The sequence below is a fragment of the Natrix helvetica genome, assembly GCF_964273705.1.
Source record: "Natrix helvetica genome assembly, chromosome: 9".
Lineage (NCBI taxonomy): Eukaryota > Metazoa > Chordata > Lepidosauria > Squamata > Natricidae > Natrix > Natrix helvetica.
Genome location: NC_138560.1, coordinates 21137577 through 21160314, shown reverse-complemented (window position 1 = coordinate 21160314; position 22738 = coordinate 21137577). Strand labels below are relative to the sequence as shown.

Below are 22738 nucleotides of genomic sequence, written 5' to 3'. Positions count from 1 at the left end.
TGTTCATAGCCAGAGAATTCTGAATTGATAGTAGGGACCAAATACTGAACTGAATATGGGGATCGATACAAGCAGGAGGAAGAATTTGAATAAAGACAAAGAGCTCTTAATCCCTGAAGAACTACAAAGAAGGAAATCTGCAGGAGAATATGGCTGAGCTAGGAGCAGGATTCTGCCCAAGCCCGCCACCTGTTCTATTAGTGGGTAGGAATGACATGGAAACAAAGACTTGAGAAGACCGCAAATATCTTGACAGCAATGATGAAAACCCTGCCGTCCTCAATTCTGTTGAAGTAAACGTCAAATGGAAAGCCTTCATCGTGTGCAGCCTACAATCATAACATATGAATAAGTTAGCAGAAGAAGCTTATTGTCATCAGCCTTCCTCGTGGGGAAGTCATATTTACTTACAGTAATGGTTTCATTATGGAATCTGAGTTATCTTGCATGTGTGCTGTCAGAGTTAATAGCAGTCATTTGTAATGCCTTTGGTGCCATAGGGAGAAAGAAAGGAAATGTAGATTTTCCATCTTTAAATAAATAAACACATTTTCTTTCAGCTGCACAGAAACCGTGGCAGTCTCTGTTTCCTTGCTCTTGTTTCCTCCCACCAAAGTAAGATATCTGGCAGCCATTCAAAACCATACTAGATGACTGAAATTCATTAATTAACAAGTTCAATATACAGGAAAATAGAAAGTGATGCTCAACCTACAATCACTAGAATTCTCACATCAACTTCTACCCTCAAAACGACGCTACAGGGCACTGCACACCAGAACAACTAGACACAAGGACAGGTTTCTCCAGAATGCCATCACTCTGCTAAACAACTAATCCCCACAACACTGTCAAATTATCTACTAAGACTGTATTAATATTATTCTTCTCTTCCTTCCTAGTACCTATCTCTTTCCACTTATGACTATAACCATGTTGCTTGTATCTTTAAAATTTATATTGTTTTATTTGTTTCCTAGTATAATTTGATTGCTTATTACTAACCTATGACTATCACTAAGTGTTGTATCTTATGATTCTTGATTAATGTATTCTATTTTGTTTTTCTTTATGTACACCGAGAGCATATGCACCTTGTGTCTCTAATCACACTTGGCCAATAAAGAATTCTATTCTATTCTATTCTATTCTATTCTATTCTATTCTATTCTATTCTATTCTACTCTACTCTACTCTATTCTATTCTATTCTATAATTCATGAGTTCTACACTAGATCTACAATGGAGCTTCAACACCTCCAAGAGCATTCGAGAACCACAGCCCAAGGCCACAGATCTAGACTTGTAGAATTAGCAGCTGAGAACTATAAAGAATGACCTTTCTTATTTGGGGATCAAAGAGGCTTTCATTCAGTTTACATTTAGATAGAGATTTATCCGTTTTGCTGTTGATCAATATCTAGTCAGGACATAATTTTTCTTTATTCCTAAATTCTTTATTTAAAAACTCTAATGGAATTTGCCCCAAACCATGCTCACAAATGCAACTATTGTGTGGTTGTACACATTAAAGGACTTGCAGAGCTTATATCTGTTCAGTAGAAATACATGCCATGTTTCTTTGAAAATATTCAAATAATATTTTGGGTTTTATTTTCTTTTGACCCCCCCCCCCCAAAAAATGTCTAGGCCTTCCTTTTTTAGGGTTGTCTTAATTCCCCCCTCCAAGTCTCGCCTGGCTACTGAGCTGCTTCTTTCACAGCTGAAAGGATAGTCTCACATGCCTGTGCCTTGCCTGGCCACAAGGCCACTTCTTTTGCAGCTGAAAAGAGCGAGTAACATGACCCACATGCCTCATGCACCCTTGCCTACCTGTAACGGTAACTCCAGCTTCTGGTAGCCATCCACCCAAAAAAGCCTGCCGCCGTCCACTCTAGCAAGCCTGGATGTGCATGCACTTAAATAGGGCCAAATTTTGAGGGTAGGGCTTAATTTTAATGCATGCGCACAAAACAGTGCTGGGCCTTCTTTTTGGGGTGGGTCTTGTTTTAGGAGAAACACAGTACTAAATTCATATGTGAAAGAGATACGATCTTGGACAGGAATGAACAACCATTAGAAGGCTGGGGATTTAATTTAATGTAAACATTTTTGGAAATCCATTGACCATAATGGGTCAATAGACAAGGATGGAATCCTCTGGGGTCTTTTGAGGGGCAGAGGAGAAGCTTTTTAAAAAGTTTATTGTCTGAGTTCCCTCTCTCTGTTACTGATTTTCAGCAATAGTGATGAGAGGCAGTCTATAGGTCTACAAAGCATAGCTGAATAGGGTAGGGGTCTCCAACCTTGGCAACTTTAAGACTTGTGGACTTCAACTCCCAGAATTCCTCAGCCAGCGAAGCTTCTGGGAGTTGAAGTCCACAAGTCTTAAAGTTGCCAAGGTTAGAGATTCCTGGACTAGGGAATTCTGGGAGTTGAAGGCCACACATCTTAATGTTGTCAAGGTTGAGAAATACTGCTCCAGATAGTTCATCCTTGAACAAAGAACTGGTAAATAATATGCCTGAAAGCCAAGTGAAAAATGGCTGATTCCATCAGAATGGAAATTTCAACAATCCGTATCTTCAAAACATGAGGCCATCTCAGAGACATATTCAGGAAACGGAAATGACTGTGAAAAACTCTTAAAGGAATGCCATGTTTGCACACTAATGAAGCCCAAACAGAAAGATAAAAAGAAACGTTTACTTACACATAAAGCACACTTTTCTGGTCTCCAACCTGGCCTCCATCTCCCACAGTTAATGTATCATATCCTCTCTCCAAGTCAAATTCTTCAAAATTGAGTTTGATTACCTATCAAAGACATAAAGTATTAGGCTGGTTGATTCAATTGTTAAGGCAGAATCAGTTCATGCAACAGACACCACAAATAGGCAACATTCTTTTTTAGCGACAGGATTTTTAGTCCTGACTGGAAGATTCTCAGGTTCATATCTCTCCAAATCACAACAATAATGTAATAAACTTTGAGCAAACTACATCTGACGGTATGACTCAGTGCATAAAACTGTTCTAAAATTGAACATATGAGAAAATGTGTTATGTAAGGACTTAGAAAGGTCACACCAGGAACCAACTCAAATCAACTTCCCAATAGATAGATGCCATACCTGGAATCTAAATCACATTGTTTTCATGGATTTCAGCTGACTCAATATATACAATCCCTTACGCCACCAGGCTCAAAGTTTTGGGCTTGGACAACCTGGAACTATACCTCCTACGGTCTGACCTAAGCATAGTACACAAAATTATCTGCTATAATGTCCTACCAGTCAATGACTACTTCAGCTTCAACTACAATAATACACGGGCAAACAATAGATATAAACTCAAGGTAAACCACTCCAAACTTGACTGCAGAAAATACGACTTCAGCAACAGAGTGGTCAACGCCTGGAATGCTCTACCTGGCTCTGTTGTTACATCCTCTAACCCCCACAGCTTCAACCTTAAACTGTCCACTGTTGACCTCACCCCATTCCTAAGAGGTTCTTAAAGGGGGCATGCATAAGCGCACCAGCGTGCCTACCGTCCCTGTCCTACTGTCCCCATTTATTTGTACTCACTTCCTTTGCTCATGTCCATGTCCATGCTCATACTTATATCTGTTACCTTGTACATGTTCGACAAACTAAATAAATAAAATAAATAAATTTCTGATCCACTAAGGTTTCCCACCAAGCCCATACAGTAATAACTGAACCTTTGTTCCATCAATCCATCATTGGAGAAACATACTATCAACAAGAATTTGTTGAAAGATTCCAGTGTCTGGAAACTAATAAATAAAGGTGATTTCAGATGAGAATAGCTTCAATTATAATTTGCTTTGTCCAGCCCATCTATTTCATAAAAAGAGAAGCTGCACAGGATACAAAGCTGGAATGAAGATGCTATCATTTGTCAGGTGAACAAGAGTTTGATATAACACCAATCTGATCTAGTATCCTGATACTGTGCATGGAAATAACTGAGAATAGTTCTCCTTAAATAATTTGATAGTGATCTCCAAATTAAATAAGGGTGGAGATGGGAAGGACGGGTTTAGGATCAATTATGATTATTCATTCATGTTTGGATTCAGTTATTATGCTGGGATTGTAATGGACTCTTCTTCCTATTGAAATAGCAACCAGAGCCTTTGCTTAAACCATTATGATGCTGGTAGAAACAACATAATCCAGGATTGGTAATTTTTTGTTTTATTTTCAAAACTGAGTTCTGCATTTCCATGAGGTTTTCTGGATTTTTATGTTTGTCAATGAGCAGTTGAGGTTGAAATGGTGGCTGAGCAGCAGCAAGAATTGAATGCATTTTCTTGGACTTTCACGTTTCATTTCTTTAAACAGATTAACAGACTTGGAAGGGACGTTATAGGCCCGTGATGGCGAACCTATGGCACGCGTGCCACAAGTGGCACGCAGAGCCATTTGTCAGGGCACACGAGGCACTGCCCTGTCAGCTGGCCAGCGCGCATGGGCGCGCTAGCAACTGAGTTCACCTTTTTAAAAGCTATTTTTCGCCTTCCCCAGGCTCCAGGGGCTTTATAGGAGCCTGGGGAGGGCGCAAAGAACCTCCCCCACCCCCCCGGAGGCTTCAGGGACCATCCCTGAAGCCTTCGGAACGCTTAAAACCATGCTCCGAGCAAACCGGAAGTCACTTCCAGTTTGCTCGGAGGGTGGTTTTAAGCGCTCCGAAGGCTTCAGGGAAGCGTCTGGACAGTCCCTGAAGCCTCCGGAGGGCCTCCGGGGGGTCGGGGGAGGCTCTTTTCGCCCTCCCCAGGCTCCTATAAAGCCCCTGGAGCCTGGGGAGGGCAAAAAAAATGTAAAAATGGGGGGGGTCGCGCGTTTTGCGCGCATGCACACTGGGGGGTCGCGCATTGCATTATGGGTGCGGCACGCCTGCACTCGACCCCCCTGCGCTCCCCCCACTTGTGGCACACGAGCCAAAAAAGGTTCGCCATCACTGTTATAGGCCATCTAGTCCAAACCCTCCACTCAAGCAGGAGACCCTACATCATTTCTGACAAATGGCAGTCCAATCTCTTCTTGAAAGTCTCAAGTGATGAAGCTCCCACAACTTCCGAAGGCAACTTCTGTTCCATGGGTTGATTGTTCTCACTGTTAGAAAATTCCTCCTTATTTTTAGGTTGAATCTCTCTTATACCTTCATGTTTCTGATAGCCTTTTCTTCCTTCCACTTGTAGGTTGTTGCACAGATCACTTTTGTCAAAGTTGATCTTTTTCAGGCTGTTTCTAAAACTGGGCTCTGAGTTGCATTAAATTAAATCTCAATCGTAATTTAAAATACATATTGTTCCTCTGTTTTATAGCTCATCACTCAGTCAATTGTTATGAATGTGCATGCGGCTGAAACATTAACCTTGGTGTCACAGTGATGTTCTCCTTAAAGGTGCCATAAAGAAATGTTGACTTTGTTAACAAATCAATGTGTTAACTAAAGAATAGATCTGATCCTATCTTTATATTGAAAGAGACATTTTCTAAAGTGGAAGTAGGTAAATGTTGATTTAGAAACCCAGGAAGAATTCTCTTATGGCTTGAAAGAGAAGAAGATAACGAATGGAGATGACAAATATTCAGAGCCGATTTCATAACTATCCTACCACAATTGAATAAGCTTGTTTTGTTGATACACTTTTAATCTGCATAGTCCTGTTGAACCGTGACAGTTCTGATCTAATGTTTGAATTGGAAATTGAATAAGGCACTGGTACATTTTTTTTATAATTGAAAAGGAAAAGGGCTGGATGAATTTAAGCCAGCCTTAGAATTAAGTTACAAACATATACATTTCCAGATCAAATTAATAGGCATGGTTAAAGATGATATTAAATAAAGCCCTGATATTTTGAATAAAAACAAATGATATTGATGAAAAAAGACAGCCAATCCCTGATTTCACTTTTTCATTGGTGTATATGAATATTCTTTATTGGCCTAGGGGACCAAAAAGCAGAATGTGGAAAAGCAAAATAGCAGGACATAAATGAACATTTCTCTAATCCTGAATGAATTGGTTCTGATTGTTTTCTAAAGCTGTGCTTACACAGAGGACAGAGAAGCAGAAATTAAATTTAAGTGAGGGATGGAAGAAGAAGGATGAAGATGGATGCTAATAACATTTGTTCAAAGAAGACAGCACTGAGGCAAAATTAAGAAACCATAGATTGAGTTTTCCTTTTCCTATGTTATCATTTGTTTTCAGGCACAGTTTTTTTAATCAGACAAAGCAATCTAGATTTAAGTTCTAAATCCTAATAAGTTACCACTTTTTTTTTGTTTTCATCTTTTAATGACTATGGCACAGATAACAGGTTTTCTGACATTTAGCAAGCAACTGTAGCTGGTATTTTCAGCACACCTATGCACACCTTATAACTACACTCCTCATGTGTCTGCTTGGTGTCTAGTCTGTGCATTTGTGCCAGTAAGAATGATCAGTGGTCACTATTTCATGTTGAAGCTCAAAATAAAGATAGTACCTTTAGCCACATCGACATTCAATGCTTGGATAAACTGATACCGTGAACAATAGCTGAAATAAATCTGTCACAATATTTTCATTATTTGATTCCTCCAAAAAAAATGTCTCTAATCAGAAGGATTCACATTTGCCAAGTATCAACCTGGACTAAAAATATTAAAATTCACATAATGATGAAATAATGCAATTAATACAAAGAACAAAGGGTTGTCAAGTGACATGCTTCATTAATTAAAGCACCCATTCATGTAAATTGCATTTTAACAAGTTTGACCCTAATTAAATAGCTGCTTAGATTTTAATACCATGGAACATAACAAGGTTTGGGAGTCTAAGAATTATTTATGTATTTCTCCTGCCCTCTTTCCTCCCTCCTCTGCTGTCTTCTTTGCCCTAGTTTTGTTTTTACTTTTAGTTAAAGGTTGAAAATTATTTAATGACTTCATATTACAAGAAACCTCCTGGCCAAATGGATGACGAAAAGCTTGTTTTTTAAAAGTCACGGAGCCCTATTACATGGAAATAGGAAATTGCCATAAGGTTTTAAATGGGACAACCTATTAATCTGTGGCAGTCTTTTAAACATTAATTTGAATATTGCAATGCTATTTCAGATTTATTTATTATTTATTTATTTTTGGGAGTGTGGTGCGATGGCTCAGTGGTTAAAGATGCTGAGCTTGTCAACTGGAAAGATGACAGGCTGGAGAGCTATGCTATTCCTCTCCTACCTCCTCTGCCCGCCTAGCAGTTTCAACTGACAAACACTAGAAAAGAAAGGTTAAGAAAGTAGATGGACAACAGAAATGGAGAAGAAAAATCAAAGGAAACCACAGCTAGATCTCTTCACCCTTTAACGGTCCCACCCTCAAGAAAATCATCTGAATGAGTAAGACAGAAAAAGGATAACTGTACAGGTAATCCTCAGCTTACAACCATTTATTTTAACAATTGTTTGAACTGTTACAATGGCACTGAGAAAAGACTGGAAGTTTTTTAAAGAAGAGATTGGACAACCATTTGTCTGAAATTGTATAGAGTTTCCTGCCTAAGCATGGGGGTGGATTAGAAGACTTCCAAGGTCCTTTTCAACTCTTGTTATTTCATTCCTATTCTATTCTATTCCAATTCAAAAGAATGTGAGTAAATAAATAGGCACCACTGGGTGGGAAGGTGACAGCATTCCATGGGCATGCGATGCTGGCCAGATGACAACAGAAAATGAGCACCACACTGGAGAGTTGGACATGACTGGACAGGGAAACTTGTACAACTTTTTTAAAAAAAATTGGTGTACATTCAAGTCACTAAGTTGATTCCTGTGACTGCTTGAACAAATCCCTACACTTTTTTTGGTAAGATTTCAGAAGTGGTTTTCCTGCTACTTAGGGCTGAGAGATTGTGACTTGCTTTGTTCTGAAGATGAGAGTATCTCTCAATTTCTAACCTGAAGTCTTAACCAGTACATTAGACCAGCTTTCTACACTGCAATATATAATATGATGCCTTTGAATATTCAGTTTGTGTACAGCTGATTGTCTAGTTATTGACAAGCAGCTTTCATTTATATGATTGCACCAGTGGTGGGATTCAAATATTTTTACTACCGGTTCTGTGGGTGTGGCTTGGTGGGCATGGCAGGGGAAGGACACTGCAAAATCCCCATTCCCTCCCAATCAGCTGGGACTCAGGAGGCAGAGAATAGATGGGGGGGGGCAGTCAGAGGTGGTATTTACCGGTTCTCCAAACTATTCAAAATTTCCACTACCGTTTCTCCAGAACTGGTCAGAATCTGCTGAATGCCACCTCTGGATTGCACTTTGTAGAGATTGCTCTCCCATAGACTCTGCAAACTAATTGCTGAATCTGGGCTGTAAAATACCAGATGACCACTAAACCACTAGCAAAATATTTCCAATTTGCTGTCATTTAGTGTATTTCTGGATTTCTGAACTCACACCTGGAAGCCCAAAGATAGGAACTATGGGATCTACAAGTCCCACATATCTCAAAAATATCGTTGGAGGAAAGATGTTTTAGCATCTCTGAACTAGCATGTCTGCCAGCACTTATGGAATGTCTTAACACTTATGAAATGTGCTACATGGAATCAGATCAGTGACCTATTTAATTCACTATAATAATGTAGGCTTTCACAGTTGGCATTCAACATGCGTTGTCATGAGCTTTCAGGCTGAGTGGTTATGGTCTAGTTTTCTTTTGATCTGCCAATGGGTATGGGCTCTTGAGGGACACACCACAGAGAAGGTCACTTGAAGATGCCAGCCTGGTGAAATGTTAAAAAAACTAGAATGTGGTCATTCAGCCTGAAAAGTCCTTGTCTAGTTGATGTTTCTCTAATTCCCAACCAGCGTTCGGGGAACTGAAGTCCACCCATCTTAAAGTTACTTGTATGGGGAGACCTGAAGTAGAGAAAAGCATAAACACTTTTGACCCATTTCCCACAGAAAAGAAAACACCGGGAGCCACAAAACCTGGGTGGGTCTGTCCAACTCGACATCACTCACTCCCACCCAGTTACATGACCCCCCTCCAGCCACTCCTACCCAGGTTATGTGGCTCCTGGTGTTTTGTGTGGGAAACGGGTATCTCTTTGTGCATCTCTCTCTCTCTCTCTCTCTCTCCCTCCCTCCCTCCCTCCCTCCCTCCCTCTCTCTCTCTCTCTCTCTCTCTCAGGCCAGGCAAGGAGTGACTGGAAGAGATGGGCAAGGGGCGGGGCCAGCCAGTGGTGGATTCAGCCAACAGGGAGCCACAGCAGGAGGATGAAAGAGCCACATGCGGCTCTGGAGCCACGGTTGCTGACACCCGGGTTACTTGTAATTCAAGTAAATTTCGCCACTAGTGCTTGTAAGATATGGTTTAGGGCTAAGGGTGGTCTGTGAATCCAGTCTATCGGTCTATTCAATAAACTACACTGAAGCAAACCAAGATTCAGCTAAAGGGCAAAACTAGCTTTCTACTGAATTTACGACAAGTGCATCTGTTGTGTTTGCTGTTATGAAAATGGATACATTTAGCCTGCTACATTTTTGTCTGGTAGAAGCAGCCACCCATTGGGAAAAAATATCAGGATACTAAGTGATTCTAATAGAAGTGAATTCAGCACATGATTTGTATTCTTTATTCAGCCTTGGTTTTCAGCTACACATTTCTGCAACCCAGCAGAATCTGGGGACACCAATAAAATGTTAAAAGGAATTGATTTGTTTTTCTCCTCCTCCCTACTTTCTCTATCTCTGCCTTGTCTGGCTGAAAGAGAGGAAAAAAACCCACAGGACTTTGAGGCGCATCCCAAGCCATTTAAATGCTGGGAAGTGCTACAGACATCAAACTTGAAACAGCGCTTTGCACTAATAGCAACAAGCAGAAGGCTGCCAAGAGGGTGTTTTTGACCTTTTTTTAAAAAAACCATCAAAGCAGATTTGGACCAATCATCTAATTTCCAGACACAAGCACTAAGAAAGTGAAGGGAGCGGAAGTAGAAAACATGAAACACACCAAGAACACGTTTGCTAGGGCAACAGCTGGTGTGGTAGGATTAGCAAAGAAAGCATATTTTGCTCCTTCACTTCCTCTGCCTTTGTGAAGGAACATTCTCCCTTTACACATCTTGGTTGTCATGTGTCAGAAATAGATGGAGGGAATGTTTTATCCCTGTGGGTTGCCCAACCGCCCCTCCCAAGGGGAGACCTTCGCTTTATGAGGAGGAGGAGAAGAGAAAAAATGCCTGCGCTTGGAAGGCAGGTAAAATAGGGTGGGTAGTAGTAGGCTGGGTTCCCAAGAAGGAGAGGGTGCATTCCCATGGAATAAGAGACACTCAGTTGTGTGAGAGAAAGAGGGTGAAGACAGCCCCACCTTAATAGTTCACAGAGTATGTGGTAGATACAGAAGGCTAAGCAGTGGTGGGATTCCAATAATTTAACAACTAGTTCTCTGCCCTAATGACCAGCTGGGTAGGCAGGGCTCAGTGGTCATGGGTGGCAATGGCTCAGTGACTGGGTGGCAATGGCCAACTCAACGTCACTCATGTCAATGAGTGCTTCGCCTTAACTGTTACAATGTAATAAGGATTAACTGGAGAGGCAATTTCTGTAAGCAGGGCAATAAAGATTAGGCTAGAAACAACATCAGAGTATCTCCTTCTTACCTTACAGGATTAGCCCTGTAAAGTGGAAAAACAAAACAAAAGGAGACTTCTTCCAACAACTAGTTCTCTGAATTGCTTAGAAAGTTAACAACTGGTTCTCCTGAATAGGTGCGAACTGGCTGAATCCCACCACTGGAGCTAAGTCTGGCAAGATTCTGTCTAGAGGTGTGGGATAATAAAGAAATTCAGCTCGGAGGATTTTTTTTTCTTTGTTTTGGAACCTAACAGAAAAGGACTGAATTCCAGAATCCTCAGCAATGTGATTTCCTTTTATTCCCTTTTTTTCTGCATCTCTTCCCTTTCTTATGGTTAGGGATCATATATTTATTATTATGGAGCAAGCAAAGCCAGCACTTTCAACCCATATTATTTTTTGTTGGGGAGAAAGCACGGGGGAGGTAGCAGAGTCTGCTTGTTGTGGCCTGCCGTGGAGCTGGCAGCAGAGTCAGGCAATGAGGAGGTTGGGGAAAAGAATGGGCCAGTCCTGGAGGCTGGGGAAGGCTCGGACGAGGACTCTGTGTTGGAGGCAGAGACGGGGCTGAGGCTGTTTGGCAGTGATCAGGTGCCTACGGAACTAGACAGCAGTGAGGTAGAGGAACAGCTAGAGTCTGTTCCCAGTGTGCACATGTGCAGAGTTGCCAGAAAAAAAGAATTCAGAAATCAGAGTAGACTTGGGAGTAAAGTCATAGATGGAAGGTGAATGGCCCCTCTCATAGGAAATAAAGAAGGAGCGAAAGGGGAGGGGGCTTTTGCAGGAAACAATTTGTTCATTCATTCGTTAGATTTGTTTCAAGAGTGTGAAGATCTGACCATGGATCTCAGAGACTCTGTGCCCAGTCTTTCCTTGCACAGCACCTCATTTGGGAAAATATTTACGTGGCAGCTTTCCAAGATAGATAAGGTCAGTAATCATAAATATTCCTTTGAAAGACTGTTTGCCAAGCCTTGCTGAACGTGAATGAAAGGAATTCACATTCGTTTAGTAAAAGGGGTTTTGTCGGGACTAGGACTCTGCCTCATGCTTTTTGGGGAAGCCTAGTTCAGAACGCTACTGAAATTTACCATCCTCTCTTTGGCCTGGTGATGAAGTTGATGGCACAATCTCAACCAGAGATGCAAGATACATAAAACACAGGCAGAGCTTTGATTACACTATCATGACTACCGTCTTGGCTTTTCCCCCTTATTCTATGGACACCCCTGGTCTTACTTCAGATTAGTTCTGAAAACCACTACAATTGAGTGTGAAAATCTGAGGATGGAAGGAGAGGCCATGGAGCTGGGCCATTTGATCATGATATGTGGGAATGATCAAATAGAACACAGGAGAAAAAGACCCAGGCTAAGCAACCATCCTGCCAAAGAATCTCAATCTATGGATGCAGAATAGACATGGGAAACATTTCAGAAGAGTTCTTTGTTAGAATATTCATGCCTGCAAGATACATGGTAACATGGTTAAGCCAATGAATAGGCATCACAACTAAGTCAACCAATGGGAGCTTAAACAGATCCGAGTCTGTGCTGAGAATCGAAACTGAAACTACTCTGTCTGCTCTGAACTATGAAATGAAATTAACTGTTCTCTCCTGCTTGTGTTCTGCTTGTAACTTCTACCACATTGAAAGAATCTACTATTGGTATTGTACATTTATTCATCTGTTATTATGTATATAAAGAAGTTAATGAATCCAGCTGAGTCAGTTATCTGTGTGTGCTTTCTGGATTTGATTTTTCTGCAACAAACTCTGACAACCTTCCCTAGTTTTCTGGAGAGTAAAAAGAAAACAAAGAGGAGTATTTTCAGACTTGCAAGATTAATGTTAGCTGTGCAAAGTAGCCCAGACAAGAAAGGAGTATAGTAAGGGGAAGGCAACAGTCACACAGGGAGGTTTATGCAAGAAGAGGACAAAGAGAGAGAACAGAAAAGCTATGGAAGTGGGAAAGTAAAAATGCCTTTATCAAGTGATCCTATTATGAATGTATCTTAAGGATTCTAGGATGCCAAGGAAACCAACCTGGCATTAGTTATACCCTTATAAAGAACCCCTTTCCAGAAACCTGTTTCTAGTCCAGCCACTCTAAAATGTTGTTTTGTTTTGTTTTGTTGCTAAACAGTTGTGAAATTGATGCAGCTGCCTCTTTCAAACAGGTTGCCAGTAAGCTACTTGGGATAGATGAAGAGGCTCAGTTATGAGCAGGTCTTGTCAGGCACAAGTAGGGAGACCTACACATGTAAGGTTTAAAGATACAAGTTTATTGTATTCTGCTTATTAAATAGGAATCTCCCATTTGATTGTCAGCTTCAGCCTGGGAATAGGCTAGATAGAGGATAAACAGAATCAGTTTTGGATCTCTTGTAGCTGCACAAAGACTCAAGGCAAACTGTGCTTGAGGCTTCCTTCCTGACTGGGTGGGTGATCCCCAACTGGGTATGATTCTGTCCTATACCCTAAATCATATTCTTCTTCAAATGCTTTGCTTCTGCATATTAACTCCTAAAAAGTGATATATTTATTCTGGAAATCAGAGTATATGTAAGGAGTGAAAAGCAAAAGACAAAATGCTGGGAAACACAATACATTTTAGACTTTTCTAAAGAAATAAGCAGTTGTGATGTTTGCTGTCTCTCAGGTGAAATTATGCTCAGGCCAAATTATATCAGCAACAAAATAAATAAATAAAATGATATAAATCAATGAACGTAAAGATTTTAAAGCATGAACAAGTGTTAAAACCATTTTACTTGTAAATTAATATCCCTGGATACCTGACAGATAATGCAAGGGCATTTCAATTAGAAATAGCAGACTGAATTGAAGCAGGAAAAGAGGAAAATTAGATTATTGCTTAAACTGCTCAAAATCTTTTTTTAAAAAAAATCTGAGTAAGCAGACTGTTACATATCTGTCTGCCAATAAGATGTTGCTTAAATGTTGCTAGACAGAACAGATGGTCAATAATCAAATATAGTTTGATATGCAGTTGCACTTATTTTCTTTGCTACAATTCCCATTCCACCTCTCAAATCCCAACTATGGGTTGACTGTATCAGTGTTTCTCAACCTTGGCAACTTTAAGAACTCCCAGAATTCCCCAGGCTTAGCCCAGGAACAATGTAGAACAATCAAGTCAGAGTTCAGTTCTTTATTTGCTTACACACAATAGACAGAATCTTGCCAGACTAAATCCTTACTACTGACGCCCAACAAATATAATCTAGGTGATTCTAGCTATCTTACCTCTCTTCCACTGTGTCCTATCCAGCTTTGAACTGTTTTGCTTCTTGCATCAGTCCCCTCCTTGGCATGTGTTCCCTTCTTGCAAAAAAACTGCCCCTTCACAATGCCTCCCCCTCCATTGGCACCATACCTCACAGCAGTGGTGCTATTCACACGGTTTGCACTGGTTTGGGTGAACCGGTAGCAGTGGTGGGAAGCTCCGCCCACCCACCTGCACATCATCACAACCCATTTTTGATGCTCTGCACATGCGCAGAAGGTCGCACGTGCTCACATTTGCGAACGGGTAGCAAAGGTAAGTGAATAGGCTTGAAAATTCTGGGAATTGAAGGCCACACTTCTTAAAGTTTTCAAGCTTAAGAAACATTGGTTTACATTGTCTTGTATAACATTGAAAACTCTTCTTAACAGAATTCCCTGCGAAGACCAATTGTTTTGGAAGGCGATCCTCTGTCCCGAAGACCAATTTCCTTTTCAGACAAGATCCAACATTGAGTTGCCCAATAATGCATCCAGAAGACCTACCTTGGCTGGATTGACAGCTGTGATCACCCACACACAGTATGCATTGTTATCATACTGGACAGGATAATTAGGAGATGTGATAACACCGCTGGGCCCTCGGAGGTACGTATCACACATTCTAGCTGTGGAGTTGGGGAAAAAAAGAAGAAACAGGAAATCTATTTGTGGATGGGACTTTTGTTTGCAACATTCCTTCTCTTAAGGGCCTAGAAAATGAAGCAGTGTGGAAGGAGGTACATTTCTTTGTTTTACCATTTCTATCAGTCAAGTTGTAGGATGGTAGAAAGGTTTCTCTTGGTGTGCAAGAAAAAGAGATTTTGCACAAAATATATGATCATGAACCAAATGCATCTATTAATCACATCAATGGAGCCCTCAAGGATTCTGATCTCCATGTCTTTCCCAAACCACCTACTTTCTGTTCAGAATCTTGTCTTTTAAAAAAAACTGTGAAAAGATAAGTCACTAAACTAGAAATAGTTAGGTAATGAAGCACTGATCAATCCAAGGAATATCTAAAAATAATAATAAAGAAGAAAACAAAATGAAATTTATTTAAAGAAAACAATTTTTATAAATGGGGAAAAGTAACATATAGGAATAGATAAAGGTAAAGGTTCCCCTCGCACATATGTGCTAGTTGTTCCGACTCTAGGGAATGGTGCTCATCTCTGTTTCAAAGCTGAAGAGCCAGCACTGTCTGAAGATGTCTCTGTGGTCATGTGGCCGGCATGACTAAATGCTGAAAGTGCATGGAGCGCTGTTACCTTCCCACCAAAGGTGGTCCCTATTTTTCTACTTGCATTTTTACATGCTTTTGAACTGCTAGGTTGGCAGAAGGTAGGACAAGTAATGGGAGCTCACTCCGTTATGTGATGCTAGGGATTTGAACCACCAATCTGCCAACCTTTCTAATTGACAAGCTCAGTGTCCTAGCCACTTAGCCACCACATTTTATAGAGAAATTGATGCCTTTATTTTGCTTCTCTCTAATTCAATCCTACATCTATGTTCCTAGGAGTAAGCCTCGCTGGACAATTACTTGAATAATGCATAGAGGATAACATTTTAACAGTTGGGCATGAAAAAGATAAAAAATAGTTGAAACTCTACAAGTGTTTTACAAATTTAATCCCAAAATTAACAACATGTCTTGGGTCTGAATTGTGTAAGGCCATTTTCTAACAATTCTCTGTGAGGTCATTGTCAGGATAAATCTTAGAAAAAAAGACAATTCATCAAGTTTTTCTACTTAGGTCAGATATAAGGGTCATTAATAAAATAACTCATAAGCTACTTGGTGGCATTAGCTGCATTAGTTAGAGCTGAGATTTCACTGTTTCTTGAAAGAAACAATGACTCTGAGGAGGCCTGTTTACAACCTGGAACTCCTACACGCTTCCTAAGATTTAGGCAAAAGTCTCTAGGAGAGAGGGACATGGTGGCTCAGTGGTTAAGACCCTGAGCTTGTTGATCAAAGAGCTTGGCAGTTCAGCGATTCAAATCTCTAGCGCCGCGTAATGGAGTGAGCTCCCGTTACTTGCCCCAGCTTCTGCCAACCTAGCAGTTCGAAAGCACGTAAAAAATGCACGTAAAAAATGCAAGAAAAATAAGGACCACTTTGGCGTTCCGTGTGCCTTTGCCATTTAGTCATGCTTGCCACATGACCACGGAGATGTCTTCCGACAGAACTGGTTCTTCAACTTTGAAATGGAGATGAGCACCGCCCCCTAGAGTCGGCAATGACTAGCACATATGTGCGAGGGAAACTTTTATCTTTTACCTCTAGGAGAGGAATATACTTCTGAAGCTGTTAGAGGTAAGCACCTTGCCCTAAGTGCCCTATCTTTCTATATCTGCACACAGATCTTCCAACCTAATCAAAATTATGTGAATTTAGGAATGTATGTGCAGGTACACGCGCATGCACGCTCCCCCCTCCCCCAAGGCACACAAAAAAGAGGCACATGCAGAAATCTAATAATTTCTTCTCCTAAAATTCCATGGCTGTGCTCATCCAGGTAAGACTTAGATTAGACTTTAAAGATTTAGGATAGTATGGAATATGTGGTACCAATATTTTACTTTTGGGGGATTGTTTTTCATCTTTTTTTTTTTTTGTTAAATCGTTTCCCAAAAAGAAAAGTTCTACTTTTCTTTTAAAGGAGCTCTTTTTCCTGAACATTTTTCTTAGGGATGCTGAACATTCTCCATACTCAAACCAGTAGTGATTCAGCTCACAAGACCTCAGAATAAGCTTTTGACATGAACGCAGTTGTCTTGCTGTGAGACTAACCTGAAGAATTCCCTGAGTCTTAAGAAGATCCTATCAAGCGGCTGTTTGGGGTTGATCTTTTACCTTTATACCATGGGGTAGAAATTTTACACTCTTTCTTCTTCTTGCAAAATAAAATGAAATCTGTTTAACTAGCAGCCTTGAATGCAGAGATTTAGGTTTGGTTACAAAACAAATTTAAGTGTTCAACTGTATTAGAGCACCTCTACATTGCACAAAATGGCTGCAACTTTTTTTTAAGACCCAATCAAATCTTAACATAATAAATATTTCATGAGAGGCAGATAAATTAAGCCTAGATTGCAGAGATGGCAGCCTTTGTCTAAGACATTTTGACTAAAACAAAGAAAATGAGATTTTAGAAGAAAACAGGCTGAATAGGAACAGAAAACTGCTTTGTATTCTGTCAGATCAAAAGATTAACTAGCCAGAACTGTATGGAGTAGTTTTCCCTATTAAGTGTGATGAGCTGTGAAAACAACCTTCTCACAGGAGGAAAAGTCCCAGACCAGGCAATGGTCAGACAGGAGAACAAATCCCAGTTCATAGAACACATGGGAAAGAGAAGTACTTCAGAAGATACTCCCCTCCCCAGTTTTCTGAAAAGTATAAATAAACAAGTAAAGTCTTGTTTCTGCAGCCTTACAATAAAAGTGATCTTAGAACTCATGGTTTTGAGGTTTTTTTCCCTGTCTGGTTTATCTCAAAAGGGTGACAACAATCTTGCAAGTCTGAAAACATCTTTCCTCTCCCCTGTCCTTACTTTCTAGAGGATATGGGAACGTCCCTTCTGATGGAATGCAGCAAAGCATCAAGCCTGCCACATATTGAAACATATTGTACTGTGGGAAACTGGAAGGGGAGCATTGTATGACGCATGGGAGCCAAAATAACATTCCTTCCCAGAAAGTCAAGGTCGTTTCATCCCTGCACCTGGACGGATGTGGATGGGAGGAATTTACCTTCATGGCAATGACTGATTGGACCATGTGATAGACATGTGGGTGCTGGAAAGGGCCTTGAACTTTCAACTGGGTGGAGAAAATCTGGAAGCTTTCAGATTCAGGTTTTCCCAGATGTGCCAATAGGACATCTCTAATAAAATGGAACTTTGAGGAATTTCAAGCCTTGGAGTTTTACTTCGTTGGGGGTGTTATTTGGAACCCTGACCTTAACCCAAATCTGCTCTAAAGTAACTGCCAGCTCCCCCAAAATCTGGGGTGCTGTCTGGGCTCCTGAACCACAAGTGTCCACCCAAAATTGGGGGGCATGAACACTCAGGACAGACAGATCACAGAGAGAAGACTGACAGAAGGAATGGATAGCTAGGCGAGACCAGGTGCATTTCAGAGGAGTAAGAGATAATGTAGCCTAGATATCATTTGTGAGAGAAAGAGAGTGAAGACAGCCCCTTCTTAATAGTTCACAGAGTATATGGTGGATGAGCAGAGTGGAATCATCAGTCTGGGATGATTTTGCCTTTACATGGTAAACAACAAGGAACTTAGCTTGGAAGATTCACCACATGTCTTTCTTGGTTTTGGGCTGGACAGAAGATACCACACACTACAAATCCCATCATCTTCCAAATGACTATGGTTGTACTTCTTGAGGAATGATGAGTATATGGCCTACCAATTCTCATAGTTCCTTAATTTGGTTTTCTGACCTGAACAGAGAGCTGCATTCAACAGCCTAACTGTCCCTTCCAACTATATGATTCACTCTGTGGAGAACTTTCACTTGGAGAAGACTGACAAAAGGCAAAGACTGGATTTGTGGAAATAAAATCCAGGAAAGATACATAATAAAATATCAAAGATCAAAACCATGTTGGAGAACTGATGGGAGACCACCTGTCCCCATATTCACTGTCATCCTAAGACAATAGCTGTGAAGGTTAAGAAGATGCCAGATTCATCTTCTGCCAGCAAAAGGATTGCATAATATTTTCTGAAAAACTTAAACATGGGTTTATGGACTATAAGAGAGAATCAAGAGCATACTTATGGGGCACTCCCTAAATAACAGTGCATTTACTTCCAATGACCCACGGTGACTGGGTCTGACTTTCTTATATATAAATGTCCAAGTGAGGTCCTTATAAATTTGGCCTGGCATGCATAGACATCATAGATCACATCAAGCAGACTCTCTCCAATGTTTAATTAGTAGCATAAAAATTCATTTCTGCATAGCGGGCAGGCCCAGAAGGTAAATTCTATTATTTTCATGAAAGTGCATATGAATGCATTAGAGTGTATGGATTGAAGTCCATTTGTATTGTACATTCCCAGTGTACAGCTCCCTGACATGTTTAGTTGCTACTATTGAAAAAGATTTCATCTATTATTTGAACACACCATGGAAGTAGAAGACATGCAAACAAAGAACAAGGGTTCTTTCATTACAGGACACACTCTTCTGTCGGGGGGTGGGGTAGCCTGTCAGGCTTGGAAACCATTGCGGGATAGGGCCTCAAGCCTGCCACATATTCAAACATAATTACTATGGGAAACTGGGAGGGGGGACAGTATGGAGCTTGGGAGATATGTAGCCAAAATAACATTCCTTCTCAGAAAGTCAAGGTCATTTATTCCCTTCACCTGGATGGATGTGGCTGGGAGGAATCTCCATCCATGGCAGTGACCGATTGGAACATTTGATGGACTTGTGGATATTGGGGCAGGTCTTTAACTTTCAGCTGCATGGGGAAGACCTGGAAGTTTTCAGATTTGGGTTTTCCCAGATGTGTCAACATGGCTCGTCTAATAAATTGGTGTTTTGAGGAACTTCTTGTCTCGAGCTATTATTTCATAGAGGATGCTATTTGGAACCTTGACAGAACTATTTCATCCTAAACTCTTAAAATTCATATTCCCATGTTCTATGGAAGGGACCATTCTAATCCAACAACCAACTTCTCAAACCTTTCCAACTGTGTGGCTCATTGAGCAACATTTGTGCCAGATGCCTTTCACCGGTTACTTGTAATACAAATTATGGTCTAATCTTTCAAAGAAAGCTTCCCTGAGCAAGCTGCAAATGCTTCATCTCTCCTTGAGGTAAAACAAAAAAATGACCTCCTGCATGATCAAGAACCTTCAGGCGAATGGCGTTGCAATGGCATATGCCATGCCTACAAATACATTGCCCATATTTGTGAGATCATAAACTTTCTTCTGACTTTCTGCTTTTTTTAAAAAAAAAACTAGAGGTCCTTCTTTTGTATAAAAGAAAATTCTGCCAATAGAACTCTTTCCTAGACACAATTTGTTTAAGTCCAATATTGCTGATCATAGCCTTATAAGAATGGATGTACATAAAATATCATTGAAATTTCCTGATCATCTACTTCAGTGTTTCTCAAACTTGGCGACTTTAAGTCCTGTGGACTTCAACTCCCAGAATTCCCCAGCCAGCTATGCTGGCTGGGGGATTCTGGGAGTTGAAGTCCACAGGACTTAAAGTCGCCAAGTTTGAGAAACACTGATCTACTTGATAGTGGATCTTAGAAAAAGAGGTTGAGGATTACATACAGTGACGTGCAGTCAGGTGAGGCAGGTGAGGCACAGCCTCACCACTCTCATCATGAAAAAAAAAAAGGAAAAGGAAAAAGCTGAGCTAGTTGCTGCCTCACCGTGGATGACTCTGCTTAACCTCACTGGTGCTCTCCCTCCCCAAGTGTAGTGACTTCCTCCCCAGGCCCCCATTCATTTCTCTCTCTCACACACACAGCTGGATAAAACTATATAAAAATCTAGCCCAGCTTCACTGATTACAAGTTTGAAAAGGCAACGTGGCTCCACCTGCAATCAAATTACACTTGGGGAGGGAGAGCACAAGCGAGCACTGAGGAGACCACAGGAGGAGGCAGGAAGCCAGGCAAAGAGCCATGCTGTAGTACACACACTTCCCCCCAGCCTCTTTCTTTCGGAAGGCTCGGCTCCCCTCCGGCTTCTCTGCCTCTCCTCTCACCCCAGCCTGCCAGCAGGAGGTGGTGGGTGGGCTTTATTGTGTTCCAGGCATTTCCCACCCAGACAGCAGGCTGCATTTGCAATGGTGGAGGTGTTTGGGAAAGGCAGCAGGGGAATTGGGGGGGGGGGATGGCAGAGGAGCTGCTTTCAAGCCACTGGAAAAGATATCCAATCCAACTTTTGTGTGTGTGTGGGGGGGTTGTTTGAGGGTGAGTGAAGAGGGAAGGGGTAGGAGAGATAGTCCAATCCAACTTCTGTGTGTGTGTGTGTGTGTGTGTGTGTGTGTGTGTGTGTTTGAGAGAGGGGGAGGAAGGGAGAGAGGGAGGAAGGAGGGGAAGGAAAAGAAGAAGAAAAAGAAAGAAGGAGCAAAGAAGAAAAACAAATGCTGTCGCTTTAAATTGGAACTGAGCATGCCTGGCTGTGGAATTCTGGGAGTTGAAGTCCACAAGTCTAAAAATATTTGAAACTCAGCACTGTGTCAGTGCCTCACCAGTCATAAATCTCACCGCACGTCACTGATTACATATATATTTATATATGCAGACCATGCAATAATTTGGAGAAAGTTTTGGAGATCTGGGGCATGTTGGTTTGTATCCAGCTCTGCTTCCTTGACAGCTACACAACAAGGACTCAGAATCGCATGGGGACCACATACATTTTAGAGGAGAAATTTAGATGTACATTTAAATTTACATGTCTTTAGAAGAATAAATAGGGATAAATTATTAGAACCAACTTGTAACAAACCTGTTGTAAGTATCACCGTTCACGACTCACCAAGCCATGAAATAGTGGATGATCTCCAGATAAAAGAATCACTATTAGATGAGTTTGATTTCCTATAATGATCCTCTTTTACTAAAGGTGATAATTGAACTCAATTTCCTGCCTCATTTGTAATCTTTGGTGTCATTTATCTTACCTCGACACACTGGTCTCTGGTCACTCCAGGCAGCTATCATACCACTCAGCTTCTTACAGGTGATGCTTTTGGAGCCTTGTAAGTCATAACCTTCACTGCAGGTGAACTGGACACTGGATCCTAACCTGGAACACAGGAAGCCAATTACTGACCTGCACTCTAGCTTCAGGCAAAGATTTTGGATGCTCTGTTTTGTTTCTTATTTGTTTTCTTCCATTGGGAACTTCTGGGCTATATAAATCCACATATGATATAACAATGAAAATAAATGTTGGATTTCCAAATGCAAATTGTTAAAAGTCTTGGCCCATAACACATTAATATTTAACTATGGTTGAAAAAAAAGGAAGTGTGGGTAACTGATGTAGCAATATCAGGGGATACTAGAATAGAAGAACTGGAGAAAATCGTAAAGTATCAAAGATTTGAAAACCAAAGTTGAAAGACTATGGCATAAACCAGGCATGGTGGTGGCAGCAGTTATCAACACATCAGATACCATACTGAAAAAAATATTGGATGGCCCTTAGTAAATTCTGTGCATTGACAAAATTTCCATCTGTCAATTACAAAAGGCCACATTGCTTGTATCTGCACATACACTATGCTGATATAGTGTGACAAATTAAATACTTGGGAAGAACTCAACGCAACTAAAGGTCAACGCCAAATGAAGAACTGGCAGACAATAATAATTTATTAAGGTTGTACACTATCTGAGTGCCAAAGACTTTGGGTGGAGTTATTATATTGATTCCCTTCTGCTGGTGGGTAAAATAATTTTATTAGCAATGAGAAAATTGGTTGCTAGATCAGGTTTTAGGTAGTTCAATGTGAATTATTTTACTGATAGTGGTTTTCATTGTGCTTTTAAAATACATTATTTTTTAAAATCTATCTCAAGTACCATTGACAACTGGAACAAAAATGCAATACATATATGTGGGCATGCATATATACTGTACATACATTCAATCACTCCAGTAGGTAGCTAGACATTTTTTAGTATGTTACATCTGCATGGCATTACAGTATTCAAGGTGTGTAACAACAGATATTTGATCAACAATG

General features: G+C 40.7%; 1 protein-coding gene across 1 annotated transcript in view; it reads right to left on the bottom strand.

The window, feature by feature from the left end:
* The window catches only part of CSMD2 (CUB and Sushi multiple domains 2), a gene marked incomplete at its 5' end in the record, with an annotated part of 765891 nt that overhangs the window by 340722 nt on the left and 402431 nt on the right, over positions 1-22738 (bottom strand). The window contains 3 exons of the mRNA XM_081962655.1: positions 2714-2817; positions 14470-14591; positions 21668-21792. Of these exons, the coding sequence (XP_081818781.1) occupies positions 2714-2817; positions 14470-14591; positions 21668-21792 (351 nt within the window). The remainder of the gene's footprint in view (positions 1-2713; positions 2818-14469; positions 14592-21667; positions 21793-22738) is intronic.